Here is a 12893-nt window from a genome sequence, read left to right as displayed (position 1 = left end):
ATAGAGACCATTTAATGAATGAATCAATATTTGAAAAGTTAGTACTGACAGGGTATCTTTTAACACTGTCAAATTTGGGTGATTGAGAAAACCTATCAAATAATGTCATCTAAGCAATGAATTGAGGCAGAGGGTCAGCTAACATTTGTAGTATTTACTTGGAAATGTTTAATAAATATTGTTAAACTGAAAAAGGGAGGCAAAGACCCTGCACACAGAAAACAAATTATATGGCTAAGAACTTCCTAGACCAACCATACAATTTTAAAATAAAGACTATATAAATCAAGTATGAAGGAGGTAATATGAAGTGCAATTAGATAAGTGACTTCCATAGAACTGTGGAGAAAAGATTTACAGTTATGGCCCAGAAGGGCACAGCCACACAGATCTAACCCTAAGAATTGTTATGTGTTCCCAGAATTCTTAAACATACTTTTCTTGCACTATTATTACTATCATATATTACTGTAGTTTTAAAATTAACTACCCAATATCCCCTTCTGGTTGGGTCCAGGACCCCTGAGGAAAGAGGGACTTACCAATTTCTGGGCCAACTAACAAATCCCTTGCTATCATGTGGTGCTAAACTTGCCCTTTAGTCATTAAAAGCCTCACTAATAACTCCTATTCCTAATGTTACAAGACATGAGTGAAAAAAGTTTCAAAAGTTAGTTCCATACATTTGAAAATAATATTTCTGGGAGAGAATAAACAGTGGAGAGATCTGTCTTTTAAAATATAGACGTACTCTCGGCCGGGCACGGTGACTCACGCCTATAATCCCAGCACTTTGGGAGGCTGAGGTGGGTGGATTGCTTGAGGTTAGGAGTTCAAGACCAGCCGGACCAACATGGTAAAACCCCATCTCTACTAAAAAAAAAACAAAAACAAAAATTAGCCAGGCATGTTGGCACATGCCTATAATCCCAACTACTCAGGAGGCTGAGGCAAGAGAATCACTTGAACCCAGGAGGCAGAGGTTGCAGTGAACTGAGAAAAGGAGAGGCTAAAAAAAAAAAATACATAAAAATAAAGAAAATGAGACGCTGGCTGGGCACGGTGGCTCACGCCTATAATCCCAGCACTTTGGGAGGCTAAGGTGGGCGGATCACGAGGTCAGGCGATCGAGATCATCCTGGCTAACACAGTGAAACCCCGTCTCTACTAAAAATACAAAAAATTAGCCAGGCGTGGTGGCGGGCACCTGTAGTCCCAGCTACTCGGGAGGCTGAGGCAGGAGAATGGCATGAACCTGGGAGGCAGAGCTTGCAGTGAGCCGAGATGGTGCCACTGCACTCCTGGGCAACAGAGCAAGACTCCGTCTCAAAAAAAAAAAAGAAAGAAAAAAAAATATATATATATGTACTCTCACAGTGACGTGTCTATGACTGCGTCTAGCAAAGCTTAAGATGAAAGAATAGCAGTTAACATTGTTTATTAAGATTTATCAAATGTAACCCTTCAAAATATTTTATCAAATACTTATCAAATGTAATCCTTCAAAAATATTTTAAAAGATATACTAACAATCCGTTCCTGTAGTACAGTTTTACTTTCTGCTGCTAATGATTGTTCTTTTAGTATCATATTAAAAATCTGAGAAACACGAGTAGACACATTTTCTGGAATAGATGTGAGAGATCCAAGTGCTACTGTAGTAATGGTATCTAACGCAGAGACACTGGAAGACAGCAGATTACCTAGAACAAACAGAAAAAAACAGAAAGATGTAAACTTTGACATAAATATATTTGATATACACATATATATATATTAAATACAGTTCAAACCATTTCAGAGAAGTTGGCAAAAGTATACCCTTGTAGAATTTGTAATAACGAGCTTAAAAGAACTGGCTCACTACATAAGCAAGGAAATATTTAAATATACATTACATATTTTCTATAGTGCTCTGTAAGCCCTTAACATATTTGTAAGTGTATCAGACCCATAACTATAATTCATAGTGCACAAAGAATTAGAATATTCTATAATTAATCTCTAACTAAAAATAATATACAGAATTATGGTAAGTTTACAGAAGAAAAGAAAAACTGGAAATCAATACCAAAATGTATTGATTGTGCTTGGCTTAATGAGACTAGAGTCTAGATGATTTTTTAAATTTTTATATTTCTAGATGTCCAAATTTTCCATAATGAAGATAGTATTTCACACTAAATAAACATACTTTTTTCTAAAGGGAGATAATAGAATAGTTAAAAACAATGAGACACAAACATATTCTGACAATATAGCAAATCATCAAGATATACATGCCCCCCCCCAATAAAAAGTTGCAGAATGTTTATGCACAGAAAATTTCTAGAAAAAGGCCCAAGAAATTTAACAATAACACCTATGGTGAATGACCCAGGGACAGGAGCCAGAGTCAGGGAAAAAGAGGACTTCTACTTCTAACGTTTATATACTTAGTTACTTAATAAATGTAACAATTTATAGAAAACAGAAGGGAGGGTGGGGAGGGAAAAAGATTTGTTTTAATTCAGAGACAGTAAAGCATTAATCTGCAGCCTGAACAAATAGTTTGTGCATGGTAGAGAGTATTGGTGACACTGTCATCTATGTTTCACAAAATTAAATTATCAGTTTTGAAATCAACATCACACTTAACACATCAAGACTAGAACAGAACAGCCTGAACTTACCAAATAAGGTCTTATGTACTTCTAGCATGGCCTTTTGTTTTGAGCTGCCATCCTTAATTAATTCCTCCATATTATTAAATAGACTATTCAGGTTTTTGCCAAAAATATCCTGAGCTTCTGCATTGTGTTGGTCAACTGCCTTCTTACGATCCAGTTTGGAATGGAGATCAGATACATCTTTTGTAGTTTCTTCAACTGTGTTAAGCAGCTGTATTTTAAAAAATAAGTGTTAGACAAAATGGATATGACGAAAGGAATCTAATGAAAATATCTACATAAGGATTTATCTTGATAAGAACTAGTAAATTTTCCAGCCTGACCAACATGGTGAAATCTCGTCTCTACTAAAAATACAAAAATTAGCCAGGCGTGGTGGTACACACTTGCAGTTCCAGCTACTCAGGAGGCTGAGGCAGAAGAATTGCTTGAACCTGGGAGGTGGAGGTTGCAGTGAGCCAAGATTGTGCCACTGTCACTCCAGGCCGGGCGACAGACAGAGAGACTCTGTCTCAAAAAAAAAAAAAAAAAAAAAAAAAAAAAAAAAAAACTAGTAAATTTTAGACATTGTATCAGAAGAAATGCTTTAACTTATGCTAATTTATCCAGATGCCCAGTAATTTTTATTTCCCTTCCTGTAGCCATCTACGCAAGCAAGGAAAACTGATTTTGTCAGTTATTGCAATAATCATGCCTCCTCAGAAATTTTTTCCCTTCTATGTTCTACTATTTCCTCAAAAGTACACCTAATGGCCGGGGGTGGTGGCTCACACCTGTAATCCCAACATTTTGGGAGGCCTAGGCAGGCAGATCACCTGAGGTCAGGAGTTTGAGACCAGCCTGGCCAACATGGTGAAACCCCGTCTCTAATAAAATTCAAAATTAGCTGGGTGTGGTGGCAGGCACTTGTAATCCCAGCTACTTGGGAGGCTGAGGCAGGAGAATCGCTTGAACCCGGGAGGCAAAGGTTACAGTGAGCTGAGATGATGTCACTGCACTCCAGCCTAGGCGACAAAGCAAGAGTCTGTCTCAAAAAAAAAGTACAACTAATAAAAAATTAAATACCTTCAACATCTTTCATCATTAGAACATACTAAATTCTTTTTTTTTTCTTTTTGAGACAGAGTCTTGCTCTGTTACCCAGGCTGGAGTGCAGTGGCATGATCTCGGCTCATTGCAACCTCTGCCTCCTGGGTTCAAGCAATTCTCTTGCCTCAGCCTCCTGAGTAGATGGGATTATAGGCATGTGCCACCATGCCTGGCTAATTTTTGTATTTTTTTTAGTAGAGATGGGGTTTTACCATGTTGGTCAGGCTGGTCTCGAACTCCTAACCTCAAGCAATCCACCCACCTCAGCCTCCCAAAGTGCTGGGATTATAGGCGTGAGATATTGTGCCCGGCCAGAACATACTCAATTCTTAATGACTAATTAGGTTCAATCATCCCCACAAAGAAAAAGCATCACAACATCACATTCTAAATGTCTACAAAACATATTATAAAGTTATGTTCTATTTTTTTTTTTTTTTTTTTTTTGAGACAGAGTTTTGTTCTTGTTGCCCAGGCTGGAGTGCAATGGCGCGATCACGCCCAGCTAATTTTGTATTTTTAGTAGAGACGGGTTTCTCCATGTTGGTCAGGCTGGTCTCGAACACCTGACCTCAGGTCATCCGCCCGCCTCGGCCTCCCAAAGTCCTGGGATTACAGGCGTAAGCCACCACGCCTGGCTAAGTTATGTTCTATTTTCCAAACTCCAGGAGCAGGAGTAGTTTTTTCATAAGTCAACATCTCCACTAAGAAAGAGATGGATGAAATAGTAAAATAATGTTTTTTAAATGGACAGAAATACCATTTTGGGTGAATAAACAGAATATCATAATTAATGCTTAAGCACAGACATTATTTCTACCCATTCTCTATTTAATATGAGTATAAATCAATACAAGGGACAAACCTTGCTGGCAGCATCATGAAGTTTCTCCTCAGTACTTTCCAAAGCTGATGTGATATATTCTTCTTTAACAAGTTGTAATTTAGTTTCTTGCAAATGTTTCTGAGTGGTTTCAAGTTCTTGTGTTTTATTTTGCAGGTCAGATTTACACTGGTCAAGTTCATTTTTATTATCCATAAACAACTCTGTAACCTAAATATAACGTAGAAATTAAAAAATGCTGATCTGGTTGGTAGGATATCTGGCTAGTTCATAAGATTAGAAAAATGAAACAAATTATTTCCATGCAAAAGCTGTAACAAGTTACCCAGTAGATTAACACAAACATGTCATCCGGTTTCTTTCTGCAATCTTACTCAACTCTTTGAGATTAAATAATAGGTTTGGGGTAGTACTATTAATTCTTCAGGTTCCTTCAACATTGCCATTGAATTTGAATAAAACAGTGTTAATGTGGCCCGGCAAGGTGATTCACGCCTGTAATTCCAGCACTTTGGGAGGCCAAGGCAGGAGGATCACTTGAGCCCCAGAGTTTGAGACCAGCCTAGGCAACATAGCAAGACTCCATCTCTACAAAAAAATAAAATAATTAGCCAGGTATGGTGGTGCATGCCTGAAGTCCAGCTACTCAGGAGGCTGAGGCAGGAGAGTTGCTTGAGACCAGAAGTTTGAGGCTGCAGTAAGATATGATTACGCCACTGCACTGTAGCCTGGGCATCAGAGCAAGACCCTGTCTCTAAAAAAATAATTTAAAATGGCCAGGCATGGTGGCTCACGCCTGTAATCCCAGCACTTTGGAAGGCTGAGGCGGGTGGATCACGAGGTCAGGAGATAGAGACCATCCTGGCTAACACGGTGAAACCCTGTCTCTACTAAAAATACAAAAAATTAGCCGGGCGCGGTGGCGGGTGCCTGTAGTCCCAGCTAGTCGGGAGGCTGTGGCAGGAGAATGGCGTGAACCCGGGAGGCGGAGCTTGCAGTGAGCCAAGATCACGCCACACTCCAGCCTGGGTGACACAGTGAGACTCTGTCTCAAAAATAATAATAATTATTATTATTAATAAATAAAGGTATTAATATGAGAGTGGCCTGAAAGGTCAGGCCTCTTGCCTACCCTAGTTATATTACTTTTCTTTAATATCCAGTCTCTCCCAATATCTGTGTTCCTTCATCTGATAAACATGTTAACAAAAATGCTTCAGCATTCACTATTTTGTAGTTTTAATAACAAAATCAAACAATTCAGTTAATTTTTTGTAATGTTTCATTAATATAAGCTGTCAGCTTTTTTTATGTGATTGATGATAGTAAAAAATCATGATATAACTTACTTTCAGTATAAGGGTCAGCAAAATAAAATCTTTTTTTTTTTTTTTTAAATAAAATCTTGGCCGGGCGCGGTGGCTCACGCCTGTAATCCCAGCACTTTGGGAGGCCGAGGCGGGCGGATCACAAGGTCAGGAGATCGAGACCACGGTGAAACCCCGTCTCTACTAAAAATACAAAAAATTAGCCGGGCGCGGTGGCGGGCGCCTGTAGTCCCAGCTACTCAGGAGGCTGAGGCAGGAGAATGGCGTAAACCCAGGAGGCGGAGCTTGCAGTGAGCCGAGATCGCGCCACTGCACTCCAGCCTGGGCGACAGAGCGAGACTCCGTCTCAAAAATAAATAAATAAATAAATAAATAAATAAATAAAATCTTAAAGAAGGAGCTGGGTGCAGTAGCTCATGCCTGTAATCCGAGCATTTTGGGAGGCCGAGATGGGTGGATCATGAGGTCAGGAGTTCAAGACCAGCCTGGCCAGCATGGTGAAACCCTGTCTCTACTAAAAATACAAAAAAATTAGCCGGGCATGGTGGCACACGCCTGTAATCTCAGCTACTTGGGAGGCTGAGGCAGGAGAATCGCTTGACCCCAGGCAGCAGAGGTTACAGTGAGCCGAGATCACACCACTGCACTCCAGCCTGGGTGACAGAGCGAGACTCCATCTAAAAAATATATATATACATATATTGAAGGAAAAAATATTAGGTCTTTCACCTTCTAAAATTTTCTTTCAATATTTGCTTTTCACATAACAGTAATTATCATTTTAAATGCTTACCCTATTCAGCTCCTCCTCAACAGCACCAATTTTTTCAATCAATTCTACAATCTGCTCTTCTTGAACAGTTAATTTTCCACTCATGACTCTAAAATAAAGTTTAATATGAGTTTAACAGTTAATATTTTTTCTAACTCCTACAAAATGTATTCCAACACAATTGTGACAGCTACACAAACTCATTTCCAACATTTATCACCATGACTTGATACCCAAGTGTCACCTGATACCCAAGTGTCACTTAATACCTAAGTGTCAATAAGCAATAAATACAAATTACAAAGAACAAATTATATTCCTTGTCTTTGTTTTATAAATGAAATATTTTTCCCTTGCCCTAAATTCTGAAACTAAGAATCCCTACCTATGAGGGGAAAAGTATGTGTGTACCCAATTTGAGAAGCTAGAAAGCTAACAGAGGACTGACTGTAACTCAAAGTAGAGAGAAAAGGGAATACAACCTAAGTGTCTATAATCAGGGATACAGAATATAAATATGCCCCACAGAATGTTGGAAAAATGTGGGACTAGGCCGGGTGCAGGGCTCACGCCTATAATCCCAGCACTTTGGATGGCCAAGGTGGGCGGATCACGAGGTCAGGAGATCAAGACCATCCTGGCTAACACGGTGAAACCCCGTCACTACTAAAAATACAAAAAATTAGCCAGGCGTGGTGGTGGGCGCTGTAGTCCAAGCTACTAGGAAGGCTGAGGCAGGAGAATGGCGTGAACCCAGGAGGCGGAGCTTACAGTGAGCCGAGATCGTGCCACTGTACTCCAGCCTGGGCAACAGTGAGACTCCGTCTCAAAAAAAAAAAAAAAAAAAAAAGTAAGAAAAGAAAACGAAAAATGTGGGACTTGAAGGCATCAGGTATCTCAGAAGGAAGGGGTAAGATTAGGGGTTAAAAACTGAGACTTAAAGTATGTATACAGAGCAATCATACCCCCTGCTGCAGCAACATGCACACACACCAGCACAAACACCACCCTCACACCACCACATAACCCTCATGAGAACAAAGGATTACTCTCTAGAGCAGAGTTTCTCAGCCTCAGCACTAGTGGATCAAATAATTCTTCATTGTGGGGATGTCCTGTACATTTTAGGATGTTCAGTACCATCCAAGTCATGACAATAAAAAATGTCTCTGGACCCTGCCAAATGTCCTCTGGGGGACAAAATCACCCACCACCACCACTCCCCAAACACCACTTCCGCTGAGAGCCACTAGTCCTCAGGAATTGCAGCAGAATTTCCAGGTTCACTTTCACTAGACACCATGGATTGCAGAAGGTTTAGGGACTAGAAATGAGCATTTAGGTGTAAATCTGCATACTAAAATGATGGGATCCTCAGCCTCCTATACCCATTCTAATCAAAAAATGTCAGCAGCTAGAAAAATCTCCAAGCAAACTGGGTAAGTCTTCTCAGGAAAGACTGAGGCCTTGTCCAAAAGAAAAAAAATCCAACAAAGAATGATATCTGATGGAAGCCCAGACTTAAGACTGAGATCACCACTTTTTCATCTGCAGTGAACTCACAGATCCATAATCCTCACCCATGTACAAAGCTTCTAATCCATCTTAATTGCCAGCCAAGTCATTAGACATTTGAAGAAAATAAATACAAATGACAGATATCACAACAGGGAAAAAAAAATCCCAAAGGAAAGAAAAACAGAAAAGAAAACATTAATAACATTAATAATGTTCCTGAGATAAGGAACAGATCTGTAAAATAAGAAGATGTTATAGTTTTCAAAAGGAGGGACAAAGATGGCAGAAAAGAGTTTTTAGAAACTAAAAATTTGACAGCAAAAATGAAATTCAACAAAAATATTAGAAGATGAAGTCAAAGTCAAAAGAAGTCATAAAAAGTAAAATAGAACAATGCTTTTCTCAAGCACAAAGCTCACAGGTCTTCCAAACCCACTTTAATGGGTCTCTGATTTCTTGAGTATTAGTAAGTTTCAGAAGTGAATGCCTGTATTTGCTCATCTAATTCTTTGATAACAACCAACAATTTTATATTTCACATTATGCTTAAATGACAAAGATTCTTCCGTGAATACAAATTCCCTTAACATATTAGCTAAAGATATTGTTGACTAAAGGAAAAGCTAGAAAAGAGCTGTAAGAGAAGAGTTAATTCTAATAGTCTTTTAATTAAATATATTAGCTTTTTATTAGAAATGGACCTTCTACGGCCGGGCGCGGTGGCTCACACCTGTAATCCCAGCACTTTGGGAGGCCGAGGCGGGAGGGTCATGAGGTCAGCAAATCAAGACCATCCTGGCTAACACGGTGAAACCCCATCTCTACTAAAAATACAAAAACAAAATTAGCAGGGCATGGTGGCAGGCGCCTGTAGTCCCAGCTACTCAAGAGGCTGAGGCGAGAAAATGGCATGAACCCGGGAGGCGGAGCTTGCAGTGAGCCAAGATCGCGCCACTGCACTCCAGCCTGGGTGACAGAGTGAGACTCCGTCTCAAAAATAAAAAATAAAATAAAATAGAAATGGATCTTTTATGCAAAATGGGATTATTTGAAATGCTTTTCTTATAGTGAATGCCAAAGGGTAAGACAATATTGTTATTGTATGGATGACATGATTTTGATATGGTTTTAAAATGTCTATTAAGCTTGGCTTAAATAAAGCATTATCCTGTTTTAAATGTTGGCTGTAGTTTTTGTGATTCTTCTCTGACTGACACTGTACTAATTCCAAAAGTTTTTTCAGACAAAACTATCTCAGATTATGCCTCATGTCTGTTAGAGAACAAACACTTAGGATTTTCACAAGGGTTTTTAGTTTTAGGTTTTACATTTAAGTTTTTAATCCATCTTGAGTTGATTTCTGTATACGGGCATTAAGGAAGGGGTTCAGTTTCAGTCTTCTGCATATGGCTAGCCAGTTATCCCAGCACCATTTATTGAACAGGCAGTTTTATCTCCATTGCATGTTCTGTCGAAGATCAGATGGCTGTAGGTGTGTAGCTTTATTTCTGGGCTCTTTATTCGGTTTCACTGGTCTATGTGTCTGTTTTTGTACCAGTACCATGATGTTGTGGTTACTGTAGCACTGTAGTAGTCAGGTAATGCGATGCCTCCAGCTTTGTTCTTTTTGCCTAGGATTGTTTTGGCTATTTGGGCTCTTTTACACTTCCATGTGAATTTTATAATAGTTTCTTCCAATTCTGTGAAGAATGTCACTGGTAGTTTGAGAGGAACAGCATTCAGTCTGTAAATTGCTTTTGGTGGTATGGCCATTTTAACAATATTGATTCTTCTTATCCATGAGCATGGAATGTTTTTCCATTTGTTTGTGTCAACTCTGATTTCTTTCAGCAGTGTTTTACAATTCTTACCGTAGAGATCTTTCACCTCTCTGGTTAGTTGTATTCCTAGGTATTTTACTGTTTTTGTGGCTATTGTGAATGGGATTGCGTTCGTGTTTGGCACTCAGCTTGGACATTATTAGTATATAGGAATGCTACTGATTTTGTACAACAATTGTGTATCCAGAAACTCTGCTTAAATTGTTTATCAGATCTAGGAGCTTATGGACAGAGACTATGGGGTTTTTCTAGGTATAAAATCATATAGGCCCGGCTGGGCACGGTGGCTAACACCTGTAATCCCAGCAGTTTGGGAAGCGGAGGTGGGCAGATCACTTGAGATCAGGAGTTCAAGACCAGCCTGGCCGACATGGTGAAACCCCATCTCTACTAAAAATACAAAAATTAGCCACGCGTAGTGGCAGGCGCCTGTAATCCCAGCTACTTAGGAGGCTGAGGCAGGAGAATTGCTTGAATGTGGGAGGCAGAGGATGCAGTGAGCCAAGATCATGCCACTGCACTCCAGCCTGGGCAAGAGAGCAAGACTTCATCTCAAAAAAAAACGGTGGTATAGGCCCTGACAAAGATTTCATGATGAAGATGCTAACAGCAATTGCAACAAACCAGAAATTAACAAATGGGAGGTAATTAAACTAAAGAGCTTCTGCATAACAAAAGAAACTATCACAGGGCATGGTGGCCTGTAATCCCAGCACTTTAGAAGGCTGAGGTGGGTGGATCACCTGAAGTCAGGAGTTTGAGACCAGCCTGGCCAACATGGTGAAACCACATCTCTACTAAAAATACAAAAATTAGCCGGGCATGATGGCAGGCACCTGTAATCCCAGCTACTTAGGAGGCTGAGGCAGGAGAATTGCTTGAACCTGGGGGGCAGAGTTTGCAGTGAGCCAAGATAGTGCCACTCTGGGCAAAAGAGCAAGACTCCATCTCAAAAAAAATAAATAAATAAAACACACACACAAAGAAATACTATTCGAGCCAGCAATCCCATTACTAGGTATATATCCAAAGGAATATAAATTGTTCTACCATAAAGACACATGCACACATATGTTCATCATAGCACTATTCATAACAGCAAAGACATGGAATCAACCTAGTTATCCATCCACAGTAGACTGGATAAAGAAAATGTGGTACATATACACCATGAAATACTACACAGGCATAAAAAAGACAAGACGGCCAGGTGCAGTGGCTCATGCCTGTAATCCCAGCACTTCAGGAGACTGAGGTGAGTTGATCACTTGAGGCCAGGAATTCAAAACCAGCCTGGCCAACATTGTGCATGGTGAAACCCCGTCTCTACTTTAAAAAAAAAAAAAAAAAAAAAAATTCGCTGGGCATGGTGGCAGGCGCCTGTAATCCCAGCAACTCAGGTGGCTGGGGTAGGAGAATCACTTGAACCTAGGAGGCAGAGGTTGCAGTGAGCCAAGATCACACCACTGCACTCCAGCCTGGGTGACAGAGCAAGACTGTCTCAAAAGAAAAAAAGAACGAGATCATGTCCTTTGCAGCAACATGGATGGAGCTGGATGCTGGATGCCATTGTCCTAAACAAACTGACACAGAAACAGAAAACCAAACACTGAATGTTTTTACTTATAAGTAGGAGCTAAACCCTGAGTACACATGGACACAAAGAAGGGAACAATAGTCTCCTAGGCCTCTTTGAGGGTAGAGGGTGAGAGGAAAGTAAGGATTAAAAAGCTATCCATCAGGTTCTATGATTATTATCTGGGTGACAAAATAATATATACACCAACTCCTGTTACATGCAATCTATCTATAGAACAAACCTGCACATGTACCCATGAAACTAAAATAAAAGTTAAAAAAAAAGAGCAAACACCATATTTTAAATCATGGGATTAAACAAACGAAAACTAAAGTTACTTCTTAAGTTCAAAAATAAAATCAGAAAGATGAAAGCCAGTAATCGATATCATTTCTAAAGATTACAGGCCAGGACTGAGTGCCTCACCAATTACTTTTTACTTCTAAAGCATCAAGAAAAGAACACCTCCTTTAGTGGTGGTAAACTGTTATCTAACCCACAATCTTACATTGTTCTGATTCTAGGGCATCTTACTCCACATTCATGGAGTACATTATGACAGCTGGAAACAACACAGAAAAAAGTAAGTTTATTAAATGATTTATATACTATTAGCGTGTTAACATCTATAAAAAAGTTCAGTAAAAGATTATACTAAAATGCTTCTGGTTATTAATTAGGTCTAATATCTTTTATCACTATTAACTTTTAAAAAATGCTCTGTGAAAGTCTTGCTTCCTACTATCTTCAAGGATAAACACAATCAAGAATTTTCAAGTTATAGTCCTTAGCATCCCTCTTGCCTTCTTCCCCTTGTTTTCTCTGTTATTATTGTTGTTTTATATAATGGGCCTCAATAAAAGCTTTCCTTTGAACAACTACTCCAGGGCTTTAAAAAGTGAACAGATTAGTGGTTGCCAGGGGTTAGGAATCATGAAAAAGATGGACTGAGTGCGACTATAGTGAATTAGCAAGAGAGTTCCTTGTGATGATAGGATAGCCTGTATCTTGATTGCAGTGGTGGTTACACAAATCTATACAAGTGACAAAATGGCACAGAAGTATATACACATGTTGATATGGTCTGGCTCTCTGTCCCCACCAAAATCTCATGTTGAATTATAATCCCATGTTGGAGGAGAGGCCTGGTGGGAGATAACTGAATGATAAAGATGGACTTCCCCCTTGCTATTCTCATGATAGCGAATGAGTTCTCACAAGATCTGGTTGTTCAGAAGTGTGCAGCGCTCTCC

The 12893-nt window shown here is 39.5% G+C and overlaps 1 protein-coding gene across 1 annotated transcript in view; it reads right to left on the bottom strand.

The window, feature by feature from the left end:
* The window catches only part of KIF11 (kinesin family member 11), a 66729-nt gene that overhangs the window by 22929 nt on the left and 30907 nt on the right, over positions 1-12893 (bottom strand). Inside the window, exons 11-14 of the mRNA XM_050804441.1 lie at positions 6724-6811; positions 4624-4812; positions 2673-2880; positions 1531-1703 (exon numbers count right to left, since the gene is read on the bottom strand). Coding sequence (XP_050660398.1) covers positions 1531-1703; positions 2673-2880; positions 4624-4812; positions 6724-6811 — 658 coding nt within the window. The remainder of the gene's footprint in view (positions 1-1530; positions 1704-2672; positions 2881-4623; positions 4813-6723; positions 6812-12893) is intronic.

This window comes from Macaca thibetana, chromosome 9 (genome assembly GCF_024542745.1).
Source record: "Macaca thibetana thibetana isolate TM-01 chromosome 9, ASM2454274v1, whole genome shotgun sequence".
Lineage (NCBI taxonomy): Eukaryota > Metazoa > Chordata > Mammalia > Primates > Cercopithecidae > Macaca > Macaca thibetana.
This window is presented reverse-complemented; position numbering and strand designations above follow the sequence as displayed.